The 17,050-nt window shown below is 39.6% G+C and overlaps 1 protein-coding gene across 3 annotated transcripts in view; it reads left to right on the forward strand.

The window, feature by feature from the left end:
* Positions 1 to 17,050, forward strand: part of Pan3 (poly(A) specific ribonuclease subunit PAN3) — a 150,726-nt gene that overhangs the window by 61,529 nt on the left and 72,147 nt on the right. For 2 of the 3 annotated variants that reach the window (XM_004659981.2, XM_004659982.2), the window contains one exon: positions 16,172 to 16,319. In XM_004659981.2, coding sequence (XP_004660038.2) covers positions 16,172 to 16,319 — 148 coding nt within the window. Of the gene's footprint in view, positions 1 to 16,171; positions 16,320 to 17,050 lie in introns of those variants that run through there. The other variant, XM_045154421.1, reaches the window with a different exon arrangement.

Raw genomic sequence — 17,050 nt, forward strand, 5'->3', positions numbered from 1 at the left:
ACTTCATTATCTGATTGTGCTTCACTCTTCTCTGTCATCTGTTTCATTATTAGGGAAAAAAATCCAAGTTCTGAAAGAAGGCATACCAGTGCTTCTGATTTTGCTCCTCCTCCTACTAATTCGTTCTACTGCTTGTAGTACCTGCAGAGTGTCGTGACACTGCCCCTCTCCTCAGGCTCCTGCCCTCGAGCATCCCTTTTCAGCACCATGCTATTAATGTGATAGGTCCTTTTCTGTGTCTTGATCTAGCAAACCTGTGCTTTTGGTATAAAACTCATCCATACAATCTTATGACCTAATTAGGCAGCAGGAGGCATCTTTCTCCCCCTCCCCTTCCCCCTAGAATCCAGCATATCGAGTTGCTTGGTTACTTATGTACCACAGCCAATGATAGACTTAACAGTAGGTGTTATATTGTAGATAATTTTGTTACTGTGGTTTTGGATGTATTGATATTCTGAACTCATGGTAGTGTGAGGATATTGTGTACCTGTGAAATGCTATCCTGTGAACTTAACAGAACACATTACCTGTGTCTGTCTTTCCCACAGTGCCAAGCAGTAATGTTTATGTATCGTTTAAATAATTGAATGTGTGAACCTCGATTGATGGTGATGACTAGCTAGATGTGTGTTTGGCCTGTTAGTCCTAAATGTAATACTTTATATATATAACTGAAGTTTTTCCTGGAACAACTTTATGACATAAAATATTGTAGAAAGAAATTGAAGAAGATCTTTTGTGGTTTTTTTAAAATATTTATTTATTTGAGTGGGGGGTGCGTGGGGAGAAAATGGGCACACCAGGGCTTCCAGCTGCTGCACACGTACTCCAGACACCTGTGCCACCTCATGCATCTGGCTTATGTGGATCCTGGGCAGTTGAACCTGTGTGCTCTGGCATTTCAGGCAAGCGCCTTAACCATTAAGCCATCTCTATAGCTTCCCCCCCCTTACCCGTTTTAATTTAGGTAGGGTTTCACTTTAGCCCAAGTTGATCTGGAATTCACTATGTAGTCTCAGGGTGTCCTTGAATACCTGGTGATCCTCCAACCTCTGCCTTCTGAGTGCTGGGATTAAATGGTTAATATATGTTGTTACAGTTTTGTGATTATGGGATTCTTGTTTAGGAAAAATGCTTCTAAGCAAATTGAGCCATTGTTAAATGAGATAGATAGATAGCAGATATGCACCATGATTATTGGAGATCCTTGTATCTTTGTAAGGTAGTTCTCACTCTCTTTGAATATTCTGATAGTATGTTTCCTAGATTATTCATTAGAAAGAGGAATAATTGGGAATTAAGTAGGTGGTATGCTCTGTGACTTGATGATTACTGATATTGGAGCACATTGTCTAAATGGCTTCAGATTCTTTTAGGTACCGTATTAAGTTGATCTGGCTTTGTTGTTACATGTCTTTAATTCTGATGCAAATTTTCTTTTAAAAATGTGCTTTGTTTCTTGTGTAAATATAAATTGTGTGTATATTTTCTTTGAATTGCTAGGATACTACCATTGTTCACTGGTAATATGCAAATGGAAGAAAGTGGCATAAGAGGTTTCATTATATATAAACCTTAAACTTCTAGATTTCTCTGAAAAAATTCAAACATGTCAGAAAATTACGAAAATAGAAATTAAAAAATATTCTCAGTCTCCATACCACCTGGAGATAACATCTCCTCACCATCAATAGATAGCACCTCTGTCTTTTAGCTCCTTTTCATGTAAATACTCAAACATAACCCTCTTCCTTGCCCTGTTAGCAATTTATTTATTTATTTATTTATTTATTTTTGGTTTTGTCAAGGTAGGGTCTCACTCTGGTCCAGACTGACCTGGAATTAACTTTGTAGTCTCAGGGTGGCCTTGAACTCATGGCGATGATCCTCCTACCTCTGCCTCCCGAGTGCTGGGATTAAAGGCGTGTGCCACCACGCCCGGCTTAGCAATTTAGTTTTTTAAAAAATTTATTAATATTAATGTTTTGTGTGGATACATCATGTGTTAGTACCCTCTTTTTCCTCCTCCCTGCCACCATTCCTCTGGTGACTCTCCTCAGTCTTGCAGACATTCCCCATGGGGTTGTGGGTTATACATTGTGGGAGTAGCAGTCAGTTATTTGGGGCGCGGGGGGGGGGGATGTGGTGGGAGGCAATGCCTCTGGGCATAATGTCTCAACCTGTACAACCTTTCTGCCCCCTCTTGTGCAAAATTCCCTGAGCCATGTTGAGTGTGTTTTAAGTCTGCTTCAGTGATGAGCTCTTGGATCTCTGCTTTGGTGAGTGTTGAGTGTCCTCAGGGTCTGTCTCCTTCACCCTGGTGTTGATTGTCAGGTTCACCATGGAAGCAGCACTCTTGCTTGTCTTCCCAATTCCTCTGAGGTTTCAGTTGTGGCTTGGTTGAAGTGTGAGGCGTCTCTCCTGGTTTTGCTACCTCTGAAAAACTGATTCTCCAATGAAGAGTGAAGTCAGCATAGTTTAAATTGGATAAGCATTATTAACTTAGGGAGAATTTGATGTATGTAACCCCTCTTTTAGTCAAAGACTAGTGAGAGCTTGACTCTGGAGAGTATAATCCTTGCCTCATAGGATTCTGATCTGGTTCCCAATTCCAGCTAAAGATTATTTTACACTGAGCATTTCTCTTAGCCAATCAGAAAGCTACTGGTTACCCACCAAGGCTGTGTCACTGTTGCACTGGTGGGCACATCGTCTCAGGTGTCTGCTTCTGAGGAGCTCAGACCTCTGGTTGTGCAGACCGTTGTTGGTCACTTTCCCCCAGGAGCTCATGTCGTGCTTTCCAGCACTAGATGGGCTAACTGTCTGGGGATTGGCTGTCTTCTGGATGCCAGCCAGATTTCTCCATGTTCTATGTAAGCAGCATATGGTGTTTTCAGCAATAGGGTCTTACCTTCTGCTTCAAGCAGGGAATCAAGTGCTTTGACAGAAACATGTTTTGTTTTGGGAAACTTGTAAGTCTCTCCGATTTCTGGTACTGGGAGTTACAAGCCAGAGAAAAAAAAAAAAAAAAAAAAAAAAAAGCAAGAAAGAAAGAAAAGAAAAAAGTCAAGGTTAGGCTTTATCCCACCCTCTCCAGGGCCCTACTTTCCAGGTGCTCCCCCCTTACCCCTGTTGAGGGCTGTATCTTAAGGGATAAAGATTTCTATGGTACCAGTTCATTTTAGATTTAGTTTTGTGTTTGTTTTCCTCCACCCTCCCCCAAACCCTTCCATCCCAATTGTCTTGGCCTTGAATTGCCTATCAGGTATGTCAGCAACTCAAGTTGGCCTAGGTTAGGAACTGCAGATGAATGAAGCCATGTGCGTTTGTCTTTCTGTGGTCCTATGAGTTCGTTGAGTATGATTTTTTTTTAAGTAGTTTTATTTGTTTTCAAGCTGAGAGAGAGGAAGAGAGGAGAGGGAATGGATGGGTGCACTAAGATCTCCTGCACTGCAAGCAGATTCCAGACATATGCACCACTTTGTGCATCTGGATTTACATGGGTACTGGGGATTTGAACCCAGGTTGTCAGGCTTTGCAAACAAGTACTTCAAAGTCAAAGCTGAGTTGTCTCTCCAGCCACATGTAATCCCCCCCCACCACCCACCAGGGAAGGTCTCACTCTAGCCCAGGCTGACCTGGAATTCACTATGGAGTCTCAGGATGGCCTCAAACTCATGGCGATCCTCCTACCTCTGTCTCCTGAGTGCTGGGATGAAAGGCAGGTGCCACCACTCCCAGCTTAATTGTTTTTAATTTTGAAAAATGTTGATTGATTTGAGAGAGGCAGAGAGTGTGCGTGCTCTCCAGGGCCCCTAGCTACTGCAGATATGCTCCAGATGCAGGTGCTACGTTGTCCACCTGGCTTACGTGGGGTGGGCTGTTCCCTCTTTCTTTCTTTTTCTTTTTCTTTTTAATGGAGACAGAGAATTTCGCCAGGGTCTTAGGAACTGCAGTCAAACTCCAGACGCTTGCGCCACCTCATGGGCACGTGTGGCCTTGTGCTAGCCTCACCTTTGTGCGTCTGGCTAATGTGGGAGTCGAACATGGGCCCGTAGGCTTTGCAGGCAAGCACCTGAACTGCTAAGCTGTTTCTCCAGCCCCTCCCCATTTTAAAATATTTAAAAATACATAAGAGTGGGCAAACGGTTCAACTGTTCAAGGCCTTTTCTTTCAAAGTCTCTCAGCTTTAGATTCAATCCCCAGCATCTATGTAAAGCTGGATGCCAAAAGTGGCACATGCTTCTGGTGCTGGTCTAGCAATAGACCCTGGTGCGCAGGCACACACACATTTGCAAATGAATACAAAAACACCTCCCCCACCTCTGCCAGGAAAGGGTTCACTCTAGCCCAGGCTGACCTGGAATTCACTATGTAATCTGAGGGTGTCCTCGAACTCACCGCAATCCTCCTACCTCTGCCTCCCAAATGCTGGGATTAAAGGCGTGTGCCATCAAGCCCATCTGAATAAAAAACTTCTAAAGACTAGATGTGGTGGTATCATCCCAGGAATTGGGTGGTAGAAGTGGAGTAATCTTAAGAATCAGGAGTTCAAGACCGGCTTCAGTCATGTCACAAGTTTGAGGCCAGCTCAGGCTACAGTAGACTCAGTCTCAAAAAACCACAAACAAAAAGTCGTCATAAACACTGGGCTAAGCTTTCTAACCTTTTCCACTGTGTCAACTTTCTACTGAGGTTAAGTCTGTTTATGGATGTGCTCTTTCGCAGTCTGACTCATATTATCAAACTGCACTGAAGAAGCCTCCACTGACACCAGGAGTTTTCTAGAAGTGTTGATAATATGAGCAGTTTCTGCAAGTGAAAGATGAGCTAACAAATATCTTTGTAAATTTATACCTTCAAGCTGTTTTATGCAGAGAATTATTTTATGCTGAGCTATTCATAATGTTTGTCTTGCTCCATTGTAGTGGATTGCTTTCTGCTGGTGTGTGATACTTCCCCTTAAGATCATTGAAAAGAAGCCAGGGTTGAGCATGACTTTCATCCCTAAGTTAAACAGTTTTTGAAAAGTGTAAAGCTCAGAGGCTCTGGTAGCCATTTGACTTTTCCTTTCTACCTGACTGCATTCCTCTGCATCACACTGCCCTGAATAGGATTGCTCTTAATATCCCTGAGTCTCATCTTTATATAACTTTTTAGATTATTTCAGCAAGGCAAACAGTTTCCCTAGCCATACATTTCTCAGCTAATATTACTATTCCTTCTGCTACCTTCCTGAGTAATTCGCCACTCTCTATTCTTGCTAGGACACAGACACACACAAGTGTATGCTAACTTTGGATACGAACCTTTTAACATTCATCTCAACTATGCTCTTTCGTCCTCAAAAGAGGAAAAAAATAGGATGGATAAGGGTTGGAGTCTCTGGCTTTGTAAAAAGATAAATAGATAAGATAAAGATTAACAGGAACATTTTTCTCCCTCCCATTCTCTATGCTGAGAACTGAACCCAGAGCCTGTGCATGGTAGGCAAGGCTCTTCCCACCTCCAACTGATATCACCAGCAGTACTGTGTTTTTGCAGTGTTGACCTGGTCACTGTCATTAGATCTCACCCTGCAAAGTCCCCAAAGCTCCTTTTCTGCCCTCTTTCCCTTGCATATCTTTCTCTTTGCTTTTCACTTTTCTGCTTTCATCGTCTTCCTCTCAGGACTGGAATTGAGAATTGAACTCAGAAAAAAGTGAAGTCATGTTAGTCAGTTAGGGCATTGTTACAGTGACCCCCGGTGGAGATGGTAGGTGCTGACAGTAACAAAATAGTTGAACTTAAGAAATGTTTAGGATGTCACATAGATTTGAGAAGAAGCAAGAAAGTGAGACCTGTAGAGAGGAATGGTTCAACATTTGCAATAGATATGGAAGATACATTAAGTTATACAGCTGCAGTTATCTATAGTACCTAAGATGAAGAATAGATTGGATGGAAATAGTGACAGATTAAATTTTGCAGAAAAGGAGTGAACTTAAAGGCATAATAATGAAAATTTCCCAAAAGACCAAAATAGAGGAAAAATTGTGAGCTTGTAATTGGAGTTGCTGAAGAGAGACATATGGGTATAAAAACTAGAGAATGGGTAAGATTTTTTTAATACTACTACTCCATACTAAATATTTGCATAATAAAAAAGTACTACTACTTGTTTATTTTCAAGCAGGGAGATAGAAGAGAGACAGAATGGGTGCCCAGGTCCTCCATCCGCTTCAGATGAATTCCAGGTGCATGCACCACCTTGTGCATCTCTTATGCCCCCATCCATTCATACATGTTAGCTGTGCCCCCACCCTCACGTGACTGCACTTGGCAGTGAGAACTTGACAGAGATAAGTGAGGTCACCAGGATGGGCCCTAAGCCTGCCGAAGCACCGGTCTATAGTCTAGGAGAGCCTCAAGAAGAGTCCCTGTGGCTGCCTCCTTGATCTTGGAGTTCTAGTGTATAACATGGTTTCTCTTGTTTAATGTTTGGTGTTTTCTTTAATTATTTTTTAATATTTTATAAATATAAAATTAAAAGAGAGAGAGAGAAAGACTGGAACCTCCAGGGCCCCAGCCTCTGCAAACGATCTGGCTTATCTGGGTCCTGGGGAATCGAACCTGGCTCCTTTGGCTTTGTAGACAAGCACCTTAACTACTAAGCCATCTCACCAGCCTAATACTTGGTGTTTTGGTACGGCTCACCTAACAGGTTTAAAGCACTTGGTGATATGAACTAAAGATAGGTATTTTATAATCTAAAGCAATAATTATAATAAACAGTTTTACCTGTTAAGTTGAGATACAATGAAATCATAAAAATGTTTGGTTAATTAGAGATTGATCTGATGGGACAAAAAACAAGATAATGGATTTAAACATCACAGTGATAGTGACTAGATTAAAAAATGTGCATGGAGCCGGGTGTGGTGGCACAGGCCTTTAATCCCAGCACCTGGGAGGCAGAGGTAGGAGGATCACCGTGAGTTCGAGGCCACCCTGAGACTACATAGTGAATTCCAGGTCAGCCTGAGCCAGAGTGAGACCCTACCTCAAAAAACCAAAAAAAAAAAAAAAAAAAAAAAAAAAAAAGCATGGAGCCGGGTGTGGTGGTGCACGCCTTTAATCCCAGCACTTGGGAGGCAGAGGCAGGAGGATCGCCATGAGTTCAAGGCCACCCTGAGACTACAGAGTTAATTCCAGGTCAGCCTGGACCAGAGTGAGACCTTACCTCAAAAAAAAAAAAAAAAAAAAAGTGCATGATTAAACTCTCAGATGCTAACAAGGAACTCACTTTAGACAAGTATGTTAGGAGTTGTACTAATGAAAACTGGATGCTCATATATTCTGTGGAGCAAACTAGTCTGCCAACTAGAAAATCCAGTCAGGAATAAAGAGTATAGCATCAAGAGGATGGACCTGCCTTTTTTAAATGTTCATCTAAATAATACTGGCTTTAATGTATATGAAGCAAAAGGCTAGTAAAAAGTTATGGAGATGAGCTGGAGAGATGGCTCAGCAGTTTAAGGTGCTTGTCTATAAAGCATAAGGACCCTGGTTCCATTCCCCAGTGCTTACGTAAATCTAGATGCACAGTGGTGCATGCATCTGGAGTTAGTTTGCAGTGGCTAGAGGCCCTGGCACACCCATTCACTTCTATGTCTCTTCTCTATCTCTCTCAGCTTGCAAATAAATAATTTATTTTTTTTAAAAAAGAAAAACAAAGAAATAAACGACGACAGACATTTTAAGACAGGAATAGAGAGCTGGGGAAATAGCTCAGTGGTTAAGGCCCTTGCCTGCAAAGCCTAATAACCCAGGTTTGATTCCCCGGTACCACCTGCAGTCAGATTCACAATGTGGCACATGCACCTGCAGTTTGTTTGCAGCAGCTAGAGGCCCTGGCATGCCCTTTCTCATTCATATATTCATTCATTCTCCGTGTGTGTGTGTGTGTGTGTGTGTGTGTGTGTGTGTGTGTGTGTGTCTTCTCTCTGTTTCCTTTTGCTTACAAATAAATAAAATTAGAATATCCAAAAAGAAAGAAAGAAAAAAATGAAAGGCAGACATCGTGGCTCATGCCTTTAATTCCAGTACTTGGGAGGCAGAGGTAGGAGGAGTGCCATGAGTTTGAGGCCACCATGAAACTACATAGTGTATTCCAAGTAAGCCTGGGCTAGGGCAAAACCCTCCCTTGAAAAATAAAAATTTAAAAGAAAAAGGAAAAAAAACTAGAAGACATGGGAGGGAACATTTTAAATGTTTGTTTGTTTGAGAGGGCGGGGGAGAGAGAAAGGCAGAGAGATAATGACTGTGCCAGGGCCTCCAGCCACTGCAAGCAAAGTAGATGCATATGCCCCCTTGTGAATCTGGCTTCATGTGGGTCCTGGGAAATTGAACTGGGTTCCTTTGGCTTTGCAGGCAAGCACCTTAACTGCTAAGCCATCTCACTAGGCCAAACATTTTTTAAAAAAGAAAAAGAGGGAAAGAAAAATCAACAAGGAGATGTGAGAACTGTAAAATGTGAACATGTAATTGGCATTTGTAGAGTGCATTGCTCAGCAGCCAGATAAGCCCACGATCTCCCAGACCAAGACAGGGTAGCTTGCTCATGAAACAATCCTACAAAATACACTTTGACCACAAAGTAGAATTCAACAACTCAAAGGTTTTTTTTTTTTTTTAAGAATCTTGATGTATTTAGAAAAGATTTTAAGTTACTTAGGGGTTAAGTAGAAATACAAATTAAAATTGGGGATGGAGAGATGGCTTAGTGGTTAAGGCGCTTGCTGGCGAAGCCTAAGGCTCATGTTCAATTGTGCTGGTTCCACATAAGCTAAACACACAGTGACACAAGCGTGCAGTGTCACATGCGCACAAGGGAACACACACGTCTGGAGTTCAATTGCAGTGTCTGGAGGCCCTAGTGCACCAATTCTCTCGCATTAAAAAAAATAGTATTTTGAATAGAAAAAAAATGTAAACATCAAAAGTTACGGGATGCCACTAAGTAATAATAGGGGAATTTATAGCACCAAATAATACATAGTAAAGACTGGGGTAAGGAGATAGTGCAGTTTGTAAATTCCATGTCTCACACGTGTGAGGACATGAGTTCAGTGTTTAAAGCCTACTTTAAAATGCCGGGCATGGTGGCGTGTCCTTGTGATCCCAGAGCTGGAGAGGTGAAGGTAGGTGGATCCTTGGAACTGGATGGCCAGATAGTCTACCCTGATTGGTGAGTTCTAGCCCAGTGAGACCTTACCTTAAAGAAAGAAAAGAAGAAAGGAGAAAAAATAAGATGGATTGTATTACTGAGGAATTGACATCTGAGGAGGCCCTCTGGCCTCCAAATGCACACGTTTTTACCCCCACACAAACACATTCACACATACTTCAAAAAAATGAAAGATTCCTAAATCTGCAGTAATAGTTTCAATCTTAAGAACTGGGGGAATAGAGTGTGGTTCATATTCTATCCCTCCCTCTCAAAAAAATAAAATTTAATTAAAAAAATAACTATGGACCATAGACTTACATGTAACACTATAACTTACAGAAAGTAAATACTGCTGGTTAGATTAGAAAAATGTTTCTTAGACTCGTGTCCCATAAGAAAGGACATAGGCTCTTGGAAAGAGAATGCAGTCAAATCCTAGCCAGCAAGAAAATATATGTGAACTATCTGTGACTTTTATCCAGAATACGTACTGTCAAAATTGCATGCTCAGTTAAAATGGTCAGAAGATGAATAGACACTTCAAGAAGGGGGAGAAAGAATGAATGGGACATATAAGTTTAGACTGCAGCAAGATAGCATTTGTACCTTCTGGACTATCTGAAATGAAAAGCACAGCAACTGTTCCCAAAGACAGGAAGCATCTTGGTCACATGTCCAGCACATATGTAAATAGGGCTGTCATTTTGGAACAGTGCTGACAGTTTCCTACAAGTTTATATAAAAACACCATGTACCCAGACCATTCACTGCTGGCTGATGAAATGTGTGCATACAAAGACTTATACATGGGCTGGAGAGATGGCTTAGTGGTTAAGCGTTTGCCTGTGAAGCCTAAGGACTCCAGTTCGAGGCTCAATTCCCCAGGACCCGTGTTAGCCAGATGCACAAGGGGGTTGTACGTGTTTGCAGCAGCTGGAGGCCCTGGCATATCCATTCTCTCTCTCCCTCTCTGTCTACCTCTTTTTCTCTCACTCAAATAAATAAAAATGAACAAAAAAAATTTAAAAAGAGACTTATACATGATTGTGTAGGTGCATCTTATTTTTAATAACTCAAAACTGTAACAGTCAGAATGTCCAGTGAATAAAAGAACAAAGAAATTGTGGTATTGTACGTTCATATATATATAATATTATATATTATACATATAATTCTTCAACATTAAAAACAAATATTGTAGAAGCATTGATGTAGATTAATCCCAAGTGAATTCAACCAAAAAATTATATAATTCATTTATACAATATCCTACAAGAGTCACTCTATTCTGTTGTGACAGAAAGCTTATTAACAGTTTTCTGGAGAATTGATGGGAGTAGAAAGTTGCTGGTTAGGGTAGAAGCAGGGTTCTGAGTTTTAAGAGAGGGCCATGAAGGCTTAACATGATGGTACATTAATTCAGTTGGTTTAGGTAGTGGTTGTATGATTGTATACCTAGTTCCAGAGTTACCAAAGTACGTGAAGCTTATTGTATGTCACTTCTGTGTAAATGAAGGTATTAAGTCATCAGAGCATTAGAGTAGAAGCAATCCTGCTGTTGATATATCAGGGTAGGGAAAGCAGAGAGGCTGTATACCATGGAAGCTATCATGAGTTAATGAGTTTTCAATGTAATTAGAAAATCCTGAACAATACTTAAAAATACTAGTAGTTTCTCATTAATCTTCACTGTGAGATGACTTTTTTCTTTTTACTTTTGCCATTAAAAATTTTTGTTTTATTTATTTGAGAGTGACAGAGAAAGATGGGGAGGGGAGAGAGAATGAACCCACCAGGGCCTCCAGCCACTGCAGACGAACTCCAGAAGTGTGCGCCCCTTGTGCATCTGGGTAATGTGGGTCCTGGGGAATCGAGCCTCAAACCAGGGTCCTTAGGCTTCACAGGCAAGTGCTTAACCGCTAAGCCATCTCTCCAGCCCTACTTTTGACACTTTTGAGACAAAATATTTTGCTGTATCTTTTATTCTTTTTCCCAATCAATATTAACCTGTATCTTTCTGTGTAATGAAAGCATTCTCGTGGTTGTACTGTATGTTACTGTACTGCTTACACTCATCCCTTACTTACAGCTGTCATGTTTTGTTTGGTATTCTGCTTTTAGTTAGTCCATCTGGATATGAAATACTGATTTTCCTTTAAAAATTACAATTTATATCAAATACTATCATAACAATTATATTAAACTTGTGTTAAAAGTCTGATCAGAAAATACTTATTACACATTTCTAGAAAAGCAGTTATCAGGCTGGAGAGATGGCTTAGTGGTTAAGGCACATGCCTACGCAGCCTCAAGACCCAGGTTTGATTTCCAGGTCCCATGTAAGCCATATGCACATGGTTGCGCATGTGTCTGGAGCTCGTTTGCAATGGCTGGAGGCCCTGGCGTGCCCATTCTCTCTCTCTCCCTCTTTCTTTGTCTCTCCCTTTCTGTCTCTTATAAATAAATTTTTTTTTTTTTTACAAAAAGAAAAGCAGTTATCAGTTGAGTTTGGTGGGATATCTATAGTAAAATCTCATTCAAGCTATAATGCGACAACACTTTAAAATGAAAGTCAGGACTCTTGATTTAATATGTTTATGGTCAGATGGAATTATAACCAAATGTTGGGAGATGGTGTCATTTTGGAGAACTTACTATATGAGAATCAGTGGATAGCTTTTTGCCCCAGAATTGCATGGTGGGGCTGAAGAGATTGCTCCGTGGTTAAGGTGCTTGTCTGTAAAGCCTAACAACCTGGGTTTGATTCCCTAGTACCCATGTAAAGCCAGATGCACAAAGTGGCACATGTGTCTGGAGTTTGTTTGCAGTGGCTAGAGGCCAGTAGTGGTGTGTTCTTTCATATTCTCTCTTCTCTTCCTCTCCATGCAAATAAATAAATAAAGTATTTTTAAAAATTGCATGGTGAATTTAAGATATATGAACATAAAGCTGTATTTGAGAATTCATTGGCAATTCTCAAAAAGTATTATTTAACTGGAATGCTAATTTTAAAAGGGCAATTTAGAATTGCTTAAGATATGAATAATGATTAGATTTAAAATTATGGGTAGAGGGCTGGAGAGATGGCTTAGCTGTTAAGCACTTGCCTGTGAAGCCTAAGGACCCCGGTTCAAGGCTCGACTCCCCAGGACCCACGTTAGCCAGATGCACGAGGGGGTGTATGCATCTGGAGTTCGTTTGCAGTGGCTGGAAGCCCTGGTGCGCCCATTCTTTCTCTGTCTCTCCTCTCTCTCTTTCTGCCTGCAAATAAATAAATTAAAACAAATAAAAATTTTAAATTATGGGTAGAAATTTACCACTTGGATATTTTGTAGAAATAAAAATATAATACAGGAAACATCTAGGTAGTGATGAAGGGCTTATTTATTATTCGATTTATTTTATGTTGTTAAGGATGGAATCTTGTACATTTAGGGCAAGTATGTCTCAGTCCAGAAAGGGAACTTTATAAACTCATAGGGTAAAAACCATAAAATTTTGCTGCTGTTGTTTTTTGTTATTACTACCACACATTATTGTTTTCCATGTTAGGTGAATAATTTGTATAACTCAAGTCATTTAGTCTTTTTCCTTGATAAAACCTCAACTTGGACTGGAGATTTTACTAAGTGGTAGAGCACTTGCCTAGCATGTCTAAGGCACTAGATCTTATCCCCTGTAAGTAGGGTGTGGGAGAATAGTTTTACTTTCTAAATCTCAAATAAAAAGCTTTATTTTGTAAGCTGGTCATGGTGGCACACACCTTTCTTTAATCCCAGCTCTCAGGAGGCAGAGGTAGGAGGATTGCCATGAGTTTGAGGCCACCCTGAGATACCATAGTGAATTCCAGGTCAGCCTGGGCTAGAGTGAAACCCTACGTCGAAAAACCAAAGAGAAAAAGAAAACTTATTTTCTGAACAAATTTTTCATTTTAATGCTGCATTAAAAATTTTTATTCTTAATACGTAAAAGATATATCCCTGTATGCTATTTTGTTAATATTTTTCACTGTTTTAATAAAACCTACTTGCATTTTAAAGTAGAAATGTTAAAGAATTTAAGATATATATTTATCTATGAGCAGAAAGAGACAGAAAATGGTGTGCCTTGGCCTCTTGCCACTGTCAACAGACTCCAGACACATGGACCACTTTGTGCATTTGGCATTATGTGTGCACTAGGGGTCAAACCCCGGTGGCAGGCTTTATAAGCCACAAGCGCCTTTAGCCACTGAGCTATCTCCCCAACAAGTTAAAGAAATTTTCTTAAGTTAAAGAAAATTTTATTATTTATTTATTTCTTTGAGAGCAACAGGGAGAGAAAGAGGCAGATACGTAGAAAGAGAATGGGTGTGCCAGGCCCTCCAGCCACTGAGAACAAACTCCAGGTACATGTGCCACCTTGTGTATCTGGCTTACATGGGTACTGGGTAATTGAACCTCGAACTGGGGTCCTTAGCTTCACAGGCAAGTGCTTAACCACTAAGCCATCTCTCCAGCCCCTAAGTTAAAGAATTTTTAAGAATGCTTTTTTATTATAGTTACTTTAAATAATTTTATCATCAATGTCAATATTTTGAGTTAGGATTAAAGAATATGATTGCTCTCTGATCTGGCTATAGTGCATTATCTATTAATAGTAGTACTACTATTTCTAGGGTTTTTTTTAAATCTGATACATATTTTCTGTTTAAATCCTTTTATCTTTGATCTCAGCTACTCACAGCTGAACAAAACAAATTCTAAAGCACCCACTCCAGAAAGGATTTTATGCTCTTCTATTCGCCTCTTATTTTCTGCTGATTGTTGGTTAGATTTTTGACATTTGTGGTTATTTAATCTGTAGTACTTTAAGTTACAGTAATTTAATAACTTGTAATCTGGAGGTTATTTAACATCAGTTATGGCAGTTTACATATGATTTGTTAAAAGTACAATGGAGCCGTCCGTGGTGGCGCACGACTTTAATCCCAGCACTTGGGAGGCAGAGGTAGGAGGATCGCCATGAGTTCAAGGCCATTCTGGGCCAGAGCAAGACCCTACCTCAGAGGAAAAAATAAAAGTATAAAGGGCTTTTCCTTTCCCTTTGCTACAGGGTCCCTTAAAAATAGGCAGTGGTTAAGGTGCTTGCCTTCAAAACCTAATGACCTGAGTTCAATTCCCCAGAACCCACATAAAACCAGATGTACAAAGGGGTGTATGCAGTGGCTAGAGGCTGGGTGTACCCATTCAGTCTGTTCCTACCACTTTCCTCCCTCCTTCTCTGCTTACAAATATATTAAAAAGAGAAACTTTATTTAAAAAAAAATTGTTTTGGAGCTGGGTGTTGTGGTGCATGCCTGTAATTCCAGCATTTGGGAGGCAGGTAGGAGGATCACTCTGATTTTGAGGCCAGCCTGGAAGTATATAGCATGTTCCAGCTCAGCCTGCCCTAGAGTGAAACACTTCCTTGGCGTGTGGGGGGGGGTGGGGGTGGAGGCTTTCAGAGTAAAGTTAAATAAACTTAAGTAGGACAAATTCAGCTTTGACATGGGATAGTCTGTTATTTGAGTGTAGTTGTATAGTGTATATATGAAACATAGTATTTATTTCTCAGGAATACAGCACATGTTCATAGGGTTTTCCTTGTTTAGTTTTGTTGTCTTCCAATAATCTTGTAGTTTTAAAGTCCTATTTCCTGTAGGTATTTTAGACTTGTAAGATACCTGGTGGCTTTTGTTTTTGTTTTGACCTTCATCTTCTGAGATAGACTTTCGGGTTAACTGATACGCACTAGGTCTGACTACTCACCATTCTGCTGGTAGCCACTTGCTTCCTTATAACTAGGAAGTAAGTACAGGCGTGGAATGCAAGGGCTTGTTGGCGAGTCCAGAAACCATTAGGCAGTCCATCTAAGGAATATGCTATTGCTTTTGGAAAAAGTTAGGACTTGAAAGCTTTTAAAAGATTTTTTTCTCTCCAGAAAATGTATTTTGACTAAGATCTGATTATTTTATAGAATTTCATGTCTTAGATGTGGTACTAAAAGAAATTATTCTGTATTTCTGGTAAATGTTAAGCCTTAGTTGAACATTTCTTCCATATTTTATTTGGTTGGCAACTGGTAATATTATTTTTTAGGTTTTATGATTAGATTATCTTATCTTCCAAATACAGTATTCTGAACTCCCAATTGTCAGCTTAAAATGCCATTCATATCAAAAAGGAATGTTATCTTAGACTGTGTAGTAATTAGTCCTTTATATTTTCTGCCTTCCATGGGAATTCCACATGGACAAAAATAGGCTTTTATGAATTTAGTGTATGAATGATATCATTAGAGTCCAGAAGTAAGATATATTTGTCATGTCAGAATACACTGTGAAAATCAAGTATGAATGCTGTCCATTGAAGTTAGATACTGTTGATATAAAAATCACATGCACTAGGCAATTGGCCTCTTAATTAAATTTTCTTACAGTTTTATACTTGAATCTTTCTATGTTTACCTTGCTTTTAAGTTTTTTCTTTCTACCTAATTTTGTAGCACCATATTGGGGAACTGTTTGTCTTTAAAACAAGGAACTGATTAATTTTGGAAGAAAGGTAGCTTTGAGTTTTATCATGGGAAGTGGCTTAAAGACATTAAATTTGAAACTTACTGCTCAGTGTTGAGGTAGTCTCAGTCCCCCAGTTCTCTAAAATGCAGTAGAATGGTCTGCAAATGATGCATGCAGAGTTTACATTACTGCAGTTAAAATTCTACATATGAAAAAGTAAAATCCTCATTTGATGGTTAAGTACCCATTAAGAAATTTAACTATAATACACCAAAATATGGAAAGTAAAACTATTGTAAACCATTTCAATAAAATAGTTTACTCATTAAATAAGGTAATGAGGAGAATAATACTAACAGGGACAAATGTCTTTTAGGGGCCTAAAGTGTGTTAACTTACTATATTTGATTTTTAAATAGACACCAAATCCTACTGCAAGCGAGTTTATTCCTAAAGGAGGATCAACCTCTAGGCTGAGTAACGTGTCCCAGTCAAATATGTCTGCCTTCTCTCAAGTTTTCTCTCACCCATCCCTGGGAAGCCCTGCTACAGCTGGATTAGCACCAGGTAAGTTGAGTGACTCTTTCAGTGAGTTCCAGGTGTCAGATTTGTAAGCGCTATGTTATTTCTGAAATTTATCATAACTGAAACTGTATACTTTAATGATACATTTTTAACAAATTATGAGTTTTATGTTCTAGTTATGGTGCCACAGACCAAATCCATAATTGAGAATTGTTAAGTAAAATTTGAATAGGAATATAATTATTTTTAAAAGCACAAAATGAAATTGAAATTCTTTTTAGTCTAAAGTTCTTTTGTATTAATTTTCTTAAAAATTAATGTTACAATAAATTTTAGTTGTACTGTTGAGATTTAAATAGTAGGAAATTTGTTCACTGTGTCCGAAATCATTGCAGTAGGGGAAACTATCATTCTTCCAAGTGGTTTTGAGGCATAGTTCAGAGTAACCCTTTAAAAGACCTATGTTTCCTTGAGCCCCAGTGTTTGGTTTTTTGAAGTAGGGTTTCACTATGTAGTCTCAGGGTGGCCTTGAGCTTAGGGTGATCTCCTTCCTCTGCCTCCCAAGTGCTGGGATTAAAGGCATGCCTCACCATACCTGGTTTGAGCCCTACTTTTTTACTCTAAAAATTCATGAAAATTTTTATCTATTCTATAATAATAATTTTAAAGTAAAAATATTTAAAATGTCATCACCCATCCCTATTGCTGTGTGCCTTGACAGGCAGACAAAATTATAGTGTACTCATAGTAAGTGCTGAGTAAGTTGTGTATCA

This window comes from Jaculus jaculus, chromosome 7 (genome assembly GCF_020740685.1).
Source record: "Jaculus jaculus isolate mJacJac1 chromosome 7, mJacJac1.mat.Y.cur, whole genome shotgun sequence".
NCBI lineage: Eukaryota > Metazoa > Chordata > Mammalia > Rodentia > Dipodidae > Jaculus > Jaculus jaculus.